General features: G+C 45.2%; 1 protein-coding gene across 1 annotated transcript in view; it reads left to right on the plus strand.

The window, feature by feature from the left end:
- The window catches only part of CD244 (CD244 molecule), a 36,920-nt gene extending 24,023 nt beyond the window's left edge, over positions 1-12,897 (plus strand). Inside the window, exons 2-9 of the mRNA XM_055586720.1 lie at positions 2,416-2,754; positions 2,844-3,119; positions 4,873-4,980; positions 5,419-5,483; positions 7,674-7,727; positions 9,425-9,490; positions 11,344-11,400; positions 12,695-12,897. Of these exons, the coding sequence (XP_055442695.1) occupies positions 2,416-2,754; positions 2,844-3,119; positions 4,873-4,980; positions 5,419-5,483; positions 7,674-7,727; positions 9,425-9,490; positions 11,344-11,400; positions 12,695-12,775 (1,046 nt within the window). The 3' untranslated portion in view covers positions 12,776-12,897. The remainder of the gene's footprint in view (positions 1-2,415; positions 2,755-2,843; positions 3,120-4,872; positions 4,981-5,418; positions 5,484-7,673; positions 7,728-9,424; positions 9,491-11,343; positions 11,401-12,694) is intronic.

Consider the following 12,897-nt stretch of genomic DNA (forward strand, 5'->3'; position numbering starts at 1 on the left):
CTCTAAGGAGCAGGAGTCAAAAATGCTGATCTCACTTCTCTGAATTTCCTTCCTACAGATCTTGGACCTATAACTTTATATGACTTTATTAGCCCTCTGATGCTGTTAACAACATATGTTTATGCTTTGCCCATTTTTCTAGTTATTTTCAGTGGAAGCATTGGCTGCGTGTCTTAATCTAGTCTTCCATTAGTGGAATTAGAATTCTTAGATGATTATTTATCTCAATGTTGATGTGTATGCTGCAGAATGAAAACATGTTCTATTTCCAGATCATAAATTCTCTGGCATCAAGAATCGTATCTTATTCATGAAGAGGCTCTGCCTTTTTAGGGGCCTGGGTACAGTAGGGATTCAGTAAAGGCTACATAATTGGTGAGTACAGTGCATGTCCTTTTTGTAGGTTTAGTAATTATTTTATTGTTCACCTTTGTTCTCAAGATCTTTAGATAGTGGCAGGATCTCAAGAGACAGTCACAGAGGTGTATAGCATAGTCTCTGCTTTTGGTCTGGTGATGAGCAGAGCCAGTTCAAGTCACAGGAATATGAATAGGATCTCCATGTGTTTTACTTTTAGGAGTGTCAAATCAAAGAATCATATTATATTCACCAAATAGTAATTATAAGTCCTTTAATTATTTACTTAGTCTCTTGAGAAAATGCCATTGTGAATGTATGGTTAGGAGTGAATGTTTATAATGCATGTGGACATCTAGAAATCTCTGTCCAATGCTCTATTCTCAATGTTCTCCATTTGAAAAAATATGTTTGTATAACTACCTCCATCTTCTGTTCTCTCCTCCAGATTCTCCCTGACCCTTTTCAACCCACTCAGACAGGCATCCACCTGTCCCTGCATCCACCGGGCCATGCTGCATAGCTTCCCTGACAAAAATGGCCACAGGAATTTCCACTTGTTTACATTGATTGCAGTGGGGTGCTCTAGCATAGGCAATGACAAGCAGCTCTATGTCACACTCCCATGGTCATTAGTCCCCTTCTTTGTCCTTTGGGAGGGATGTACTGGGATATGCTTTGGTAGTATAGTTTTATTTTTCTCTCTTGATTTGTTTTCTATGGAACAATCCTGTGGATAATTTCTGGTAACTAGAAATTTGAAAAACCTTAATGAATAATGATCACAGTCCTAAAATGAACACTTTAAGCGCTAAAAGAAAGGATTATGAATCTAGTTCTAGTTCTATGGGAGGACAGACGATGGAGCCATGAGTTCAGCTTGAGGAGTTAACCTTACTGGGTCTGGTCATTTGAAACCATAATTGAAAAGACACATGTACACATATTCACTGCAGCACTATTTACAATAGCTAGGACATGGGAGCAACCTAGATGTCCATCAACAGATAAATGGGCAAAGAAGTTGTGGTGCATATATACAATGGAATATTACACAGCCATAAAAAAGAACGCATCTGAGTCAATGCTAATGAACGTAGAGCCTATTTATACAGAGTTAAGTAGGTCAGAAAGAGAAAAACACATATTAACACACATATGTGAAATCTAGAAAGATGAAACTGATGAACCTATTTGCAGAGCATTAATGGAGATGCAGATATAGAGAACAGACTTATGGACACAGTGGGGGAAGGAGTGGGAGATGAATGGAAAGAGTAACATTAAAACATGTACGTTACTGAATGTAAAATAGATTGTGGGAATTTGCCGTATGATGCAAGGAGCTCAACCCGGGTGCTCTGTAACAACTTAGAGAGGTGAGATGGGGTGGGAGATGAGAGGGAGGTTCAAGGGGAAGGGGACATGTATGTATACCTATGACTGATACATGCTGATACATGGCAGAAACCAACACAGTATTGTAAAGCAATTATCCTCCAACTAAAACTGAAAATTAAAAAATAAAAAGAATTCCCAGTAGTCACTGCTGGCCACTGTTGCTTACCTCAGCCCTACAGGGAAAGAGAGACTTCATATATGATATTTAAAACATACTGGTTAAGGATTTGTCCTCTAAAGCCAAATTGACTGGATTTTAGATTCATCTTTCTCTGTGTAACTTGGTCCAATTACTTTTAAGTTCTTTCTAACTCAGTTTCCTCATCTCTAAAATGGGGCTAAGACCCTTTTCAAGTCATTGTAAAGTGAAAAAGTAAAAATATGTAAAGTGTTTAAAATCTTCCTGTCCCATAATAAGCAGTCAAGAAATTGTCACTATTGTTACTCATTTGTGGGCTCTTCAGACGAGGGCACAGAGCGTGGGGTAGGGGAGGCAGATAAGGGAGATAGACTTTCAGGTTTTCTTAGACTCTGAGCTCTTCATATGCATTTCCATCCTCTTGGTTTAAGGGAGGTCACATCCAATAACCCACATTGCTCAGGCTTGATACCCTTTCTTCCAGCTCCAGCATAGGTTCTCTTTCCTGTAATTCCTAGGTTCTGCTGATCATGTGGTTGGAATCTCAGGAGAGCCTGTCTGGTTACGCCCCCCCAGCTTACCGACAAATATATACTCTGTTAAATGGAAGATTCAACCATACTCAAATTCAAGTAATTGTTTTACATGGTCTTGGACAAATTATTCTGGCCGGATCGAAGTAAGGAAAACTTTGGGTCAGAATCCAAATTGTTTCAACAAAAGCTTCAATTTTACAAGCAAAGACTTCACTCTTCTCATCGAGGCAGCTCAGCCACAGGACAGTGGCTGCTACATCCTGGAGGTCACCAATCACTCTGGGAAGGTTTGGAAACACAAGTTCCAGGTTTCTATATTTGGTGAGTCCTCAGGACAGCTCATCTTGCCCCTGTAACTCTTGCAGGGCTTGTATTTCCAGCATCTTTCTGATCAGAATCTCTGCTTCTAGATCGTGTTGAGAAGCCCCACCTGGTGGAGAAGTGGAAGGTCCTGGATGGGGGCATTTGTCAAGTGACTCTGTCCTGTTCAGTCACCAGAAGTGGTGATGTGAGCTATGCTTGGTATAAAGGGAGTAATCTGATTCAGATATCTGGGAACATCACAGAACTGGTGGAGAACATTGATGTCAATGGTTCGTACTTATATACCTGCAATGTCAGCAATCAAGTCAGTTGGGCAAACCACAGCCTCCAACTAACGCAGGGCTGTCAGAGTAACCACCAAGGTAAGTGGAGCATTTTGGGCTATAAGAGAGGCTGAAGGTGTGGAACCCCACAGCCAGGCTCATTGCAAAGGAGACTTGATATGAGATCCCCTGACTGACTCCCACAGAGCTTTGCAGCCCTTCCCCAGGTAAGACTTGGCCTCTAGGCATACAGTCCCTGTAAAACCAGGGCTGTCTTGGTCGAGGAAGAATTTTATCCCCATAAAGAACTTCCTTCTGGGAGATGTGAATTTCTCCTTTGTGTAGGGAATGCTTAGTTGATGAGTCACTGCCCTGACGTGGGTGCTGATCATTACATTCTTTTTCTGAGAGATTGATGGAGACTTCCTTCCTCCTCCTGAGTGATAACTCCCCCAAGCCATATAGTTTCCCAAGAGGTAACTATGCTCTACACTGTACTCTGGGTCACGTGGTCATCAGGATCATCTTGGGGGTACTTAGAAGAGTTTGTGTTTTTTCTTTTTTTGCTTATGCTCATTCTAAGAGTTATCCTGAGTTAAATTTTTTTTTCTTTTTTTTTCTGAGTTAAGTTTACACCACTTTTCATTATATAAAGAAAGACTTAATGTGCCATTAGCATAGGTATCAGCATAGGGGACACAGGAAAAAAAACCTGCTGTCCCCATCCTCAAGGAACTTCTACCCAAATACAGCAACAAACTAAACACTCATGAACAAAAAAGAAACAAGCTGAAGAAATATGGCGTGACAAGGACACTGGAGTTTTGTTCATGCCAGCCATGGCTTCATCATTCACTAGCTCTCTGATCTCAAGCTGATTCATTACATCTCTGCACCTCAGTTTTTCTTTTGAGTAAACTAGGGATGATCGGAGAAGGCAATGGCACCCCACTCCAGCACTCTTGCCTGGAAAATCCCATGGACAGAGGAGCCTGGTAGGCTGCAGTCCATGGAGTCGTAAAGAGTCAGACACGACTGAGCGACTTCACTTTCACTTTTCACTTTCATGCATTGGAGAAGGAAATGGCAACCCACTCCAGTGTTCTTGCCTGGAGAATCCCAGGGACGGGGGAGCCTGATGGGCTGCCGTCTCTGGGGTCGCACAGAGTTGGACACGACTGAAGCAACTTAGCAGCAGCAGCAGGGATGATAGCAGCAGTATCTCACAGGAGTGCTGCTAAGATTAAGATTATGTTTGCAAAGAGCGTAGTCAGCTGGCACCTGGAACATCAACTCATTTCCCTTCTCCCCATGTTGGTTGGGTTATGTATCAGGCTACATTTGTGACACAAATGTTAAAGTTGGAATGAAGAAGAGCAGTGAAGGCAGGAATAACAGAAGGTGCTGTGGAAGATTGCCTGGCACATAGTAGGTGCCCAACAAATGTTTGTTGAGTTAAAAACAAAAGACTGAATGGATGTAACCTTTGCTGTGCCAGATGTTTTACATATATTAAAGTCATAATTAACCCCCATGTGTAGATAACATTATCTCCTTTCTCTAAGTGAGAAAACAGGCTCAGAGAGGTTAAGGACATTATCCAAGAGCACAGAGTCTATAGAATTAGAATCGAGCCAGGTCTGTGAGATACTAATACCCATGATCTTAGCATCACTCAAGGGAGGTTGCCCAAATGAGCAGGGAGGTGACTTTGATGGTGAATTCACAGGGTGGGAGGAGACCAGCCACCTGAGAGGGGAGTGTGGTTCTGAAACAGATTCCGCAGCAGATGGAGGGAAGGGAGAAGAGAGAGGGCTTAGCACTCAAGGCTCGTGTCTTCCGTGTCCCTCAGACTTCACCTTTCTGGCCATTTTGGTGAGCATCGTGATTCTCCTCGTGGCGCTGTTCCTGGGCACCCTCACCTACCTCTGTGTGTGGAGGAGGAAGAGGAAGCAGTCACGTAAGTGCGGAATCCCTGGATGTGTCGCCTGATTTGACATCCCCAGTGGCATGTGCCTGGGCCCCCAGTAAACTGAGCAGTGTGTGTGTGTGTGTGTGTGTGTGTGTGTGTGTATGGTTGGTGGAGGGGTGGCAGTGGCCGCTGGGCCCTCTTTCTGTTCTTGCCCTCTGGGATAGCTGCTGGATGCCTACAGCCTGTTCCCCAACATGCAAATGTGCCTGCAGTCTGTCTGGCCTGATAGAATAGGTATGTCAGGCGAGGTTGCTGCCACTGTGCTTTTCAGGTATCCTGGAAAAACAGTAACCTGCCTCCTTTCTAGAACTTTCCTCAAGGTCTAAGTCATATGGGATGGAGATGGGACTGCCAGAAGTGGAAGCCTGGATGGAACATCTTCTGGAGATCTCTGCAGCTCTTTTCTTTGCTTCCCTCCTCTAACAGAGACAAGTCCAGAAGTTCTGACAATCTATGAAGATGTCAACAACCTGCGAACCAGGAGGAATCAAGTACGACATGCTAGGGGCTGGGATTTCTCTCAGCTAGTCTGAGAGATATTCTTTGGAGGATGGCCATTCTGGGCAGGGGGAGAGTGAGGACCAGACAATTGTCCTCAGTCCTCCCCATATATCTTTTCTCCGTTAGCCTCTTAGCTCTGGCCATGGAGGAGAAGAGGAAAATAAGGGGGCAGAGAAGACAAAGGAAGCAGAAGGGGATCTTGGTGCCAAATTGTAACTGCTGGGAAGGGATGGTGCCCTGGTATCTTCATTTCTGCCTGGTCTCACCAGCCAGGATAAGCTCCAGGAAGAGTCCAACCTGCTTGCATTTTGTGTCTGACCACAAATTCTTAGGTCCTTGCAAATCCAAGTTTATTTTTGTGGGTTTCTTAATCATTGCCCAGGCTGGGAAGGATGCCAGCCTGACTAGACAAAGCACAGCAGTTTCATAGCTGGCTCCGTGACCTATGCTCATGGTATTTTTGGAAGAAGATGCCTGAGTCTGGCTGAGGTGCTAAAGAGTAACCAAGTTGGGGCAAAGGTTAGCTCCTCTGGGAACCTCTCTGGCCAGTCAGCATCTGCAGGCTGTGGCCAACTCTGCCTGTTGTCCAGGGGGTGTCAGAGAGGAGGAAACCGCAGGGGGCTGTGCTGCCCCTGAGCAGGGCAGGATGTGGGGACAGGCTTTGGGGAAAGGCAGTGCCCAGCTGAAATGCCAGCAGGGAAGGGTGATGGGTGTAGGGAGGAAGGGCCCTCTTCCCACTCCCATTCCTGATGCCTCACTTCAGGAGGAAGTCACAGCAGTGGAGCTCCTCTTGGTGACCAGTGTGAGGCCCTGTGAGGCCTCAGAGAACAAAGAAGCAGCTTCCTAAAGGTCTACGATTTGGAATTAGGGAATTTAGAATTAGAGCAGCTCCCCTGGCCTCTTTCCTTGGAATAATGGGGCATGAAAAACTGCAGGAGACTTTGTTTCTCCCATCACTACTGGATGATGGTACAGTTCCTGGGAGCAAGTGCATCTTCCAACAGTCACTGATGCCCAAATACTCAGTAAAAATAGCCTTTCCTCCCCAGCAGAATAAAGATGACTTTAAATTAGGTAAAAGGAGAACACAGGGGAAACTAACTATTTAGAGTGAAAGAGACCTGTTGGGGACTGAAGTCTGTTACTCTGCTTCTGACTCAGGTCTTCCTCCTTTGTGGCCCCATCTCTCCACGGCCTGTCCCTTGTGTCCCCAGGGTTCTGCTTGAAGGCTTATATCTCAAGCTTCACGTGGTCCTGGCTTTGACCTTTCTGGAGATACTTTAGTCAGGTCTGGGCAGAAGAGAAAAGCATAAACTTCTGTTTCTTGCCAGACGCCTTGAGTCTAGCCTCCGAGGATGGCTGATGCTTCCCTGCTTCTCTCAGTGCCATTCTGCTTCCGGGGAGCTCAGCTTGTCCCTTGTCTAATGGACTGTAATGGGCTCCACGGGCTCTCCCTGAGCCAGAGCTGGCAGTGTGTACTCAGGGCATCATGAAATGCCACACCCCCAGTCTCCTGTGGGGCAGGGCTGAAGAGGGGAGCGGGGAGGGAGTGTGCTCCCTGCCCTGGGCCTTGGCCAGGGCTCCACTCAGCACTACAGCTGCACGGGGCTGGATTGAAGCCAAGGGCAAGCTGGCCACCAAAGCTGGGTCTAGAGAGGAGGATTTGGAGCAATTAGGGTCCCCAGATTTGTGTCCTTTGAAGTGGGTTGCCATTTTCTTCTCTAGGGGATCTTCCCGACCCAGGGATTGAACCCGGGTCTCCTGCATTGTAGGCAGATTCTTTATTGTCTGAGACACCAGGGAAGCCCCTTCTTAATAGGTAAGGCTCAGATTAGAGCCCCTCCCAAAGCTCAGCCCATTGTCAATAATTACACTGCAAATTTAATCAGAAAGTCAGCAAAGGCAAGTTTCTAAGTTACCAAAGTAAAGCAAGTTACAGGAGACTCCGTTGGGCAGGGTCATTTGATGCAATTCTTTCACATCTGGGTGGTTTCTCACTCCTGACACTAACTGCTGCATGGTGAGTATCTGTCCCCATCCTGAGATGTGCAAGGACCACCTCCTTCCCATGCTCCCCGGAGCCCCTTTTCTTATCCTGTTTCTCCCCAGTCAATTCAAGTCCAGACAGACACAGCTGTCTGCTCATGTCACCATATGTCCCTTTACTATGTTTTGTGCAGGAGCAGAAACCCCCTGGAGAAGGGAATACCATCTACTCCACGATCCAGGCCCAGGTACCACTCTGGTTTTTAGAATCCATCCCATGCCTGTCCATGGGGGTTTCCTAATGCCACCCTAGAAACTCACACCCTTGAATGGCAGAGTAAGACCTTGGTGCTCCTGGAGTCTGGAAGACAGCTTGGCCTCAGTTGCGTTACATCGTTTGTATAGATGAGTGTGGTTCTGAAATGTCTTGACAGCTGAACAGGGCTGGAAAGTCGGACACAGACATTCTTTTCTCTTCCATGCTTGGTAGCAAGGGTGGTCCAGTTTGGAGGAGGAAACTTGTCAGGGGACTCAACTTCTATTTTCTCTTCCTGATGCTCCCTGAACTTGGAACTTTGTACTTTTCATTCTCGCCCTTAACTATACCTGTTTTCAGGAGAAAATGCATCTGTGTTGTTCTTTATCTAATTATGACTTAATAATAACATTTCCTAAGTACGTCACATGCCATTTTCTTATTGAATCTCACAAAACAACCTCACGAAATAGGTCTAATAGAAACTTCATTTCGTAGATGAGGAAACAGACTCAGTCTAACTAAATGTGCTCAAGGCCGCATAGCTCTGCTGTGACAAAGCTGAGCCAAATGATTTTCGAGTCGTCTCTCTACCTCTACCTCCTTCATCTTTAACATTTTGGGGTTGTAGGACTTCGCCCATAGACTAGAGAAGCAACCTCTAATATTGACTGCTAAAGTGACTATTGATAACCCAGATTGGGGCATCTTTTTCAAAAGAAATTCTGCCTCCTGGTGGCCAGTGATGAAAATTTCTGATAAAAATGACCTTTTTTTTTTACACTAAGACTTCAAGCAACAAACACTTTAGCTTTGTGGCTAGGCTGCAGGGCAAAGAAAACTCTTAGGGGATGGTGATAAGCTTCAGAGGAAGATCAAGAAAAGAAGGAAGAGAAGAAAGGGAAGGGGAAGAGGACAAGGAGAGGCAATGCAGGGAGAGGGAGAGAGGAGAGAAATGGAAGAGAAAGAGGAAAGGAGGGAGGTACCCAACCACTCAGAGCCACTCTGGAATTCCAAAGCTTGGTGTTGCTTTCTCTTGTGCCCCTGAAGATGATGTTATTTGCTGATAGTGGGTCAGAGTGTGTCAAAGAGAGATGTAAGGACAATTTCTGGCTTCAGCCACTCTGAATTATAACAAGAAGAATTTAAATAAATGCAAGGGAAGAGCTCCTCTCAGACTGAGATGCTGGTGAGAATGAGATTTCTCCTCTGAGCAAAAAGAGGATGGTTACCTGCATTTGAGAACACCTGGTTCAGGTCCAAAGAGGGAAGGTGTGATGTCAAAGGGAGCTATTGAGGTGTTGAAGAGAGAATCTTGGAGAGTCTGAGGTTTAAATCCTGCTTCTATTGTGAGCACACTGTCTGACTTGGGCTATTTACCCTTTTGGAATATCATCTGTAGAATGGGGCAAATTATGATCATTCTTATTTTGTAGGAGTGTTATAAGGGTTAGGGGAGGATGCATATACAGAGTAAGCACTCAGCAACTAGCAGCTATCTTTAATGGCAAAGCAGGACTAACATTCAGGTTGTCTGACCTCCCAACTAGTGTGGGGTTCTTTTTACTAACATCTCGAGCTTCCATCTGGGGAAGATTGAGGGTGAGGAATGGAAGAGATAAATGCCTGCCTCCCTAGGATTGTGCTGGATGTGTGCTTCTGAAATGGCTTTGTTTCTGTTTTCTTTAGGCTTCTGCTTCCACGTCACAAGATAATGCAAATACACTGTATTCATTGGTACAGGCTTCCTGGAAGGTAAGTCTTCTCCATGGGCTGCTGTTTATACAGATATGTATTTTGTCCATGCATATGCAGGTATGTGTTTGCAGAGGGTGTGTTATGTGTCTGCGCGGGTGTACTTCCAAGTGAGTTGTCTTCCACTGTGTGTATCTGAGTAGCTTGTGTGAAATGACTGTTTAAATGTTAATGGGTCAACTAGAAATGCCTTTCTGGTTCTGTTTGGAGAAAAAGAACAGCTCTGAGATTAGAAGGAGAGTTGGATTTTCTGTGAGTTTTTGTGAGAGGCAGTAGACCATCAAAGACAGAAAGGAGGTGCTTTGTGTAGAAGGACCAAGGAGTCCTCATTAGACCAGCTGAGGCTGTGCTGAGAGGTCCTGGAGAGGTTTTCAAGGCAGGGGCATATAATCTACAGCTGGAAGAGTAGACTGGGCCAAGAGAGACACAGTGTTGACTTTTAGATGAAGGTTCTGGCCAGTCACCTGCTGGTGGTGGTCTCTAGACTGAGGTAACCCGTCACAGTCCCCTTGAAACCTGCTCCAAGCTGAGCTCATGGCTGTTACCTGTGCCTGGGACCATAAAGTAGGGCATCTTAATGCCCTTGGTCATATTTCTACCTTGGAAGAAAGGGGGTGGGAAGAAGGTTAATTCTAAGGCTGGAGTCACAGTATGAAGCCAAAACCTTGCCACTGTAGTGTGGAAGCTGGGAATCTGCCAAACTGTGGGAGTGTTGCACTCATATGGGCCAAGGCTCCTGTGTTTGTGTCAAACGGAGGAGAGGGTTTGGGAAGATCTTTAGATTTTTCATTCACTTCCCTTCTAATAAGTCATTAAGTCAACTTGGATTCTACCATGCATGTGCACTAAGTTGTTTCAGGCCTGTCTGATTCTGCGATCCTATGGACCACAGGGTCCTCTGACCATGGGATTCTCCAGGCAAGAATACTGGAGTGGGTTGCCACGCCCTCCTTCAAGGGATCTTCTCGACCCAGGGGTTGAACCTGCATCTCTAATGTCTCCTGATTGGGAAGCAGGTTCTCTACCACTAGTGGCACCTGGGAAGCCCAGATTCTAGGAGAGATATTTATATTTAAATTATGTTGTTGTTGTTTTGTTGTTAAATCATGTCTGACTCTTTTGTGATCCCGAGAACTGTGGCCCACCAGGCTCATCTGTCCATGGGATTTATCAGGCAAGAATACTGGAGTGGGTTGCCATTTCCTTCTCCACGGGATCTTCCTAATCCAGGGATCAAATCCGTATCTCCTGCATTGGCAAGCGGGTTCTTCACTGCTGAGCCATGAGGGAAGCCTATATTTAAATTATACACTGTAGTTTATGAACATATAGTCACAGACACGTGACCATATGCTTTGGTATTAGGTTTTGAAAGCTCCGTATACTACTGAGAAAGCTTCTGAGTTCCCATGTCTCCAGTGTTTCTCCATGTTCAGGGTATGTGCTAGGACTGGTACTTAAGTGTGTGGCAGAACTGTTTACATGAACCATGTGTATGTATGCTATGTGTTGAAAAGATACACAGTTTGAGGCAGTATTTGAATTAGATTTGTCTGAAGGGTGTGTGTCTGTGTGGGTGCTGGGAATACGTGTATGTGTGAATTTCAGGGGTGTGTGAGTGTGGTTGACTTTGGTTCAGAAATATCATATCATAGGCAAGTGTGTATTGTGCCTTCTTTGGAAACCATGAGCACCATTGTTTACTCCCAGGGTAGAAAATTCTAGATCTTTCTGTGTGAGAAAACTTCAGGGACTTTCTGGGTTCTGAGTCTCCTTTGGGACCTCTCACATCAGTTAAAAGTAAGACACTTCTTAACTTGAAGTTAAGCATTCTTTCCCCTCTGAAATTCCAGACTGGATCCAAGAAGACCAAACAAAGCCCATCCTTCAATAAAACTATCTATGAAGAGGTAAGATTCTGGAATTCTTTCTGAATGGGTTTAGTGCTTACAGCATAGCCCTGAAATCACACACGGGAAAAGTCATCCATAGCATCTCAGAGTTGGAGGGATTTCAGGGATCTTCTAATGTGAATCTTCATTTTAGAGATGAGGAAGCGGAGGTTCAAGAAGAGCTATGGTCTAACCCAAGATCTTATCATATTTTGGGGATTTGACTCCTTTTGGGGAGATCTTTCCCCCATATTCATTTATTTATTTGGCTGCTCCAGGTCTTATTTATGGCATGTGGGATCTTCAATCTTCACTGCTGCATGTGATATCTTTAGTTGCAGCATATGAACTCTTAGTTGTGGTATGTGGGACCTAGTTCCCTGACCAAGATTCAAACTCCAGCCTGCTGTGTTAGGAGTGCGGAGTCTGAGCCACTGGACCACCAGGGAAGTCCCCAAGACTGGGTTTTAAATTAGGGCTGTCCCCAGACTGGTTTCCCGGCTGTGGGCCACACATTGGATCTCGCTCTCTCTTCCATGGATATGTGTGTGTTGGGAAGTGGGGAGCAGAGAAGGGAGGATAAATGAATCTTAATGATTTCCCCAAGTTAGCAAGTAATCGGGCATCACTCCAGGACACATATAATCTTCAACTGCTGCTGGGATGGACACTGTACAATGGTGACCATTGAGCCTGGCGGCTGGATTGATTCTCATCAAGCCTTTTAGGGAATGGAAAGTAGGCACTCAATGTTTATTGGAGGTTTATTGTGTATATATATATGAGTGGTAGCCTGCCAGTGACTTCACGTGCACTATCTCATCTAATCTTCACAGAATGCTATGAGGTAGTATAATTACACTTCCTATTTATACCTAGAGAATTTAAGGCATGGAGAGCACCCCGCTCATCAGCCTCATATAACACCTGAGCTTCCACCTGTGGCCTGATAAAGATGTTGCCACGGGTCACAAGGGAGAGTGTGGATGGGTGCCTGCTGGAATTTCTGGCATTGAGCTGCAGCCCCACATTAAATCCAGCTGGACAGTCAAGGTGTGTAGAGGACAGTGTGGGCCAAGGCAAAGTGGGTCGTGAAGAAGCATGGTATCGTTAAAAAGCACTGGAAATGGAGCCAGAAGAACTGGATTCAAGCCTCTTACTTCTTACTAATTGTTGACCTTGAGTTATTTCCCTTACCTAGCTGAGCTTCCTTTTGTTATGAATGAGGAATGCGGATAATAATTTATAGCCCACAGGGCTGTTATAAGGATCTCTTAGTGGGAGAGTCTGAAGTTCTTCTTTTCTTCTGCAGGTTGGAAAAAGAAATTCCAAAGCTGAGAACCCTGCTCGACTGAGTCGTAGGGAGCTGGAGAACTTCTGCATATATTCCTAGTTGCCATGGCTGTTCTCACCCCTCTTACAGCCCAACTTCTGCTTTGGGAATCAGCACAATGGATGATGCTTCATGATTCTCTGCAGAGTGGTTCCTCATCTGGAGATGATATAAGAGTTTGT

Source organism: Bubalus kerabau, chromosome 6 (genome assembly GCF_029407905.1).
Source record: "Bubalus kerabau isolate K-KA32 ecotype Philippines breed swamp buffalo chromosome 6, PCC_UOA_SB_1v2, whole genome shotgun sequence".
Taxonomy (NCBI): Eukaryota; Metazoa; Chordata; class Mammalia; order Artiodactyla; family Bovidae; genus Bubalus; species Bubalus kerabau.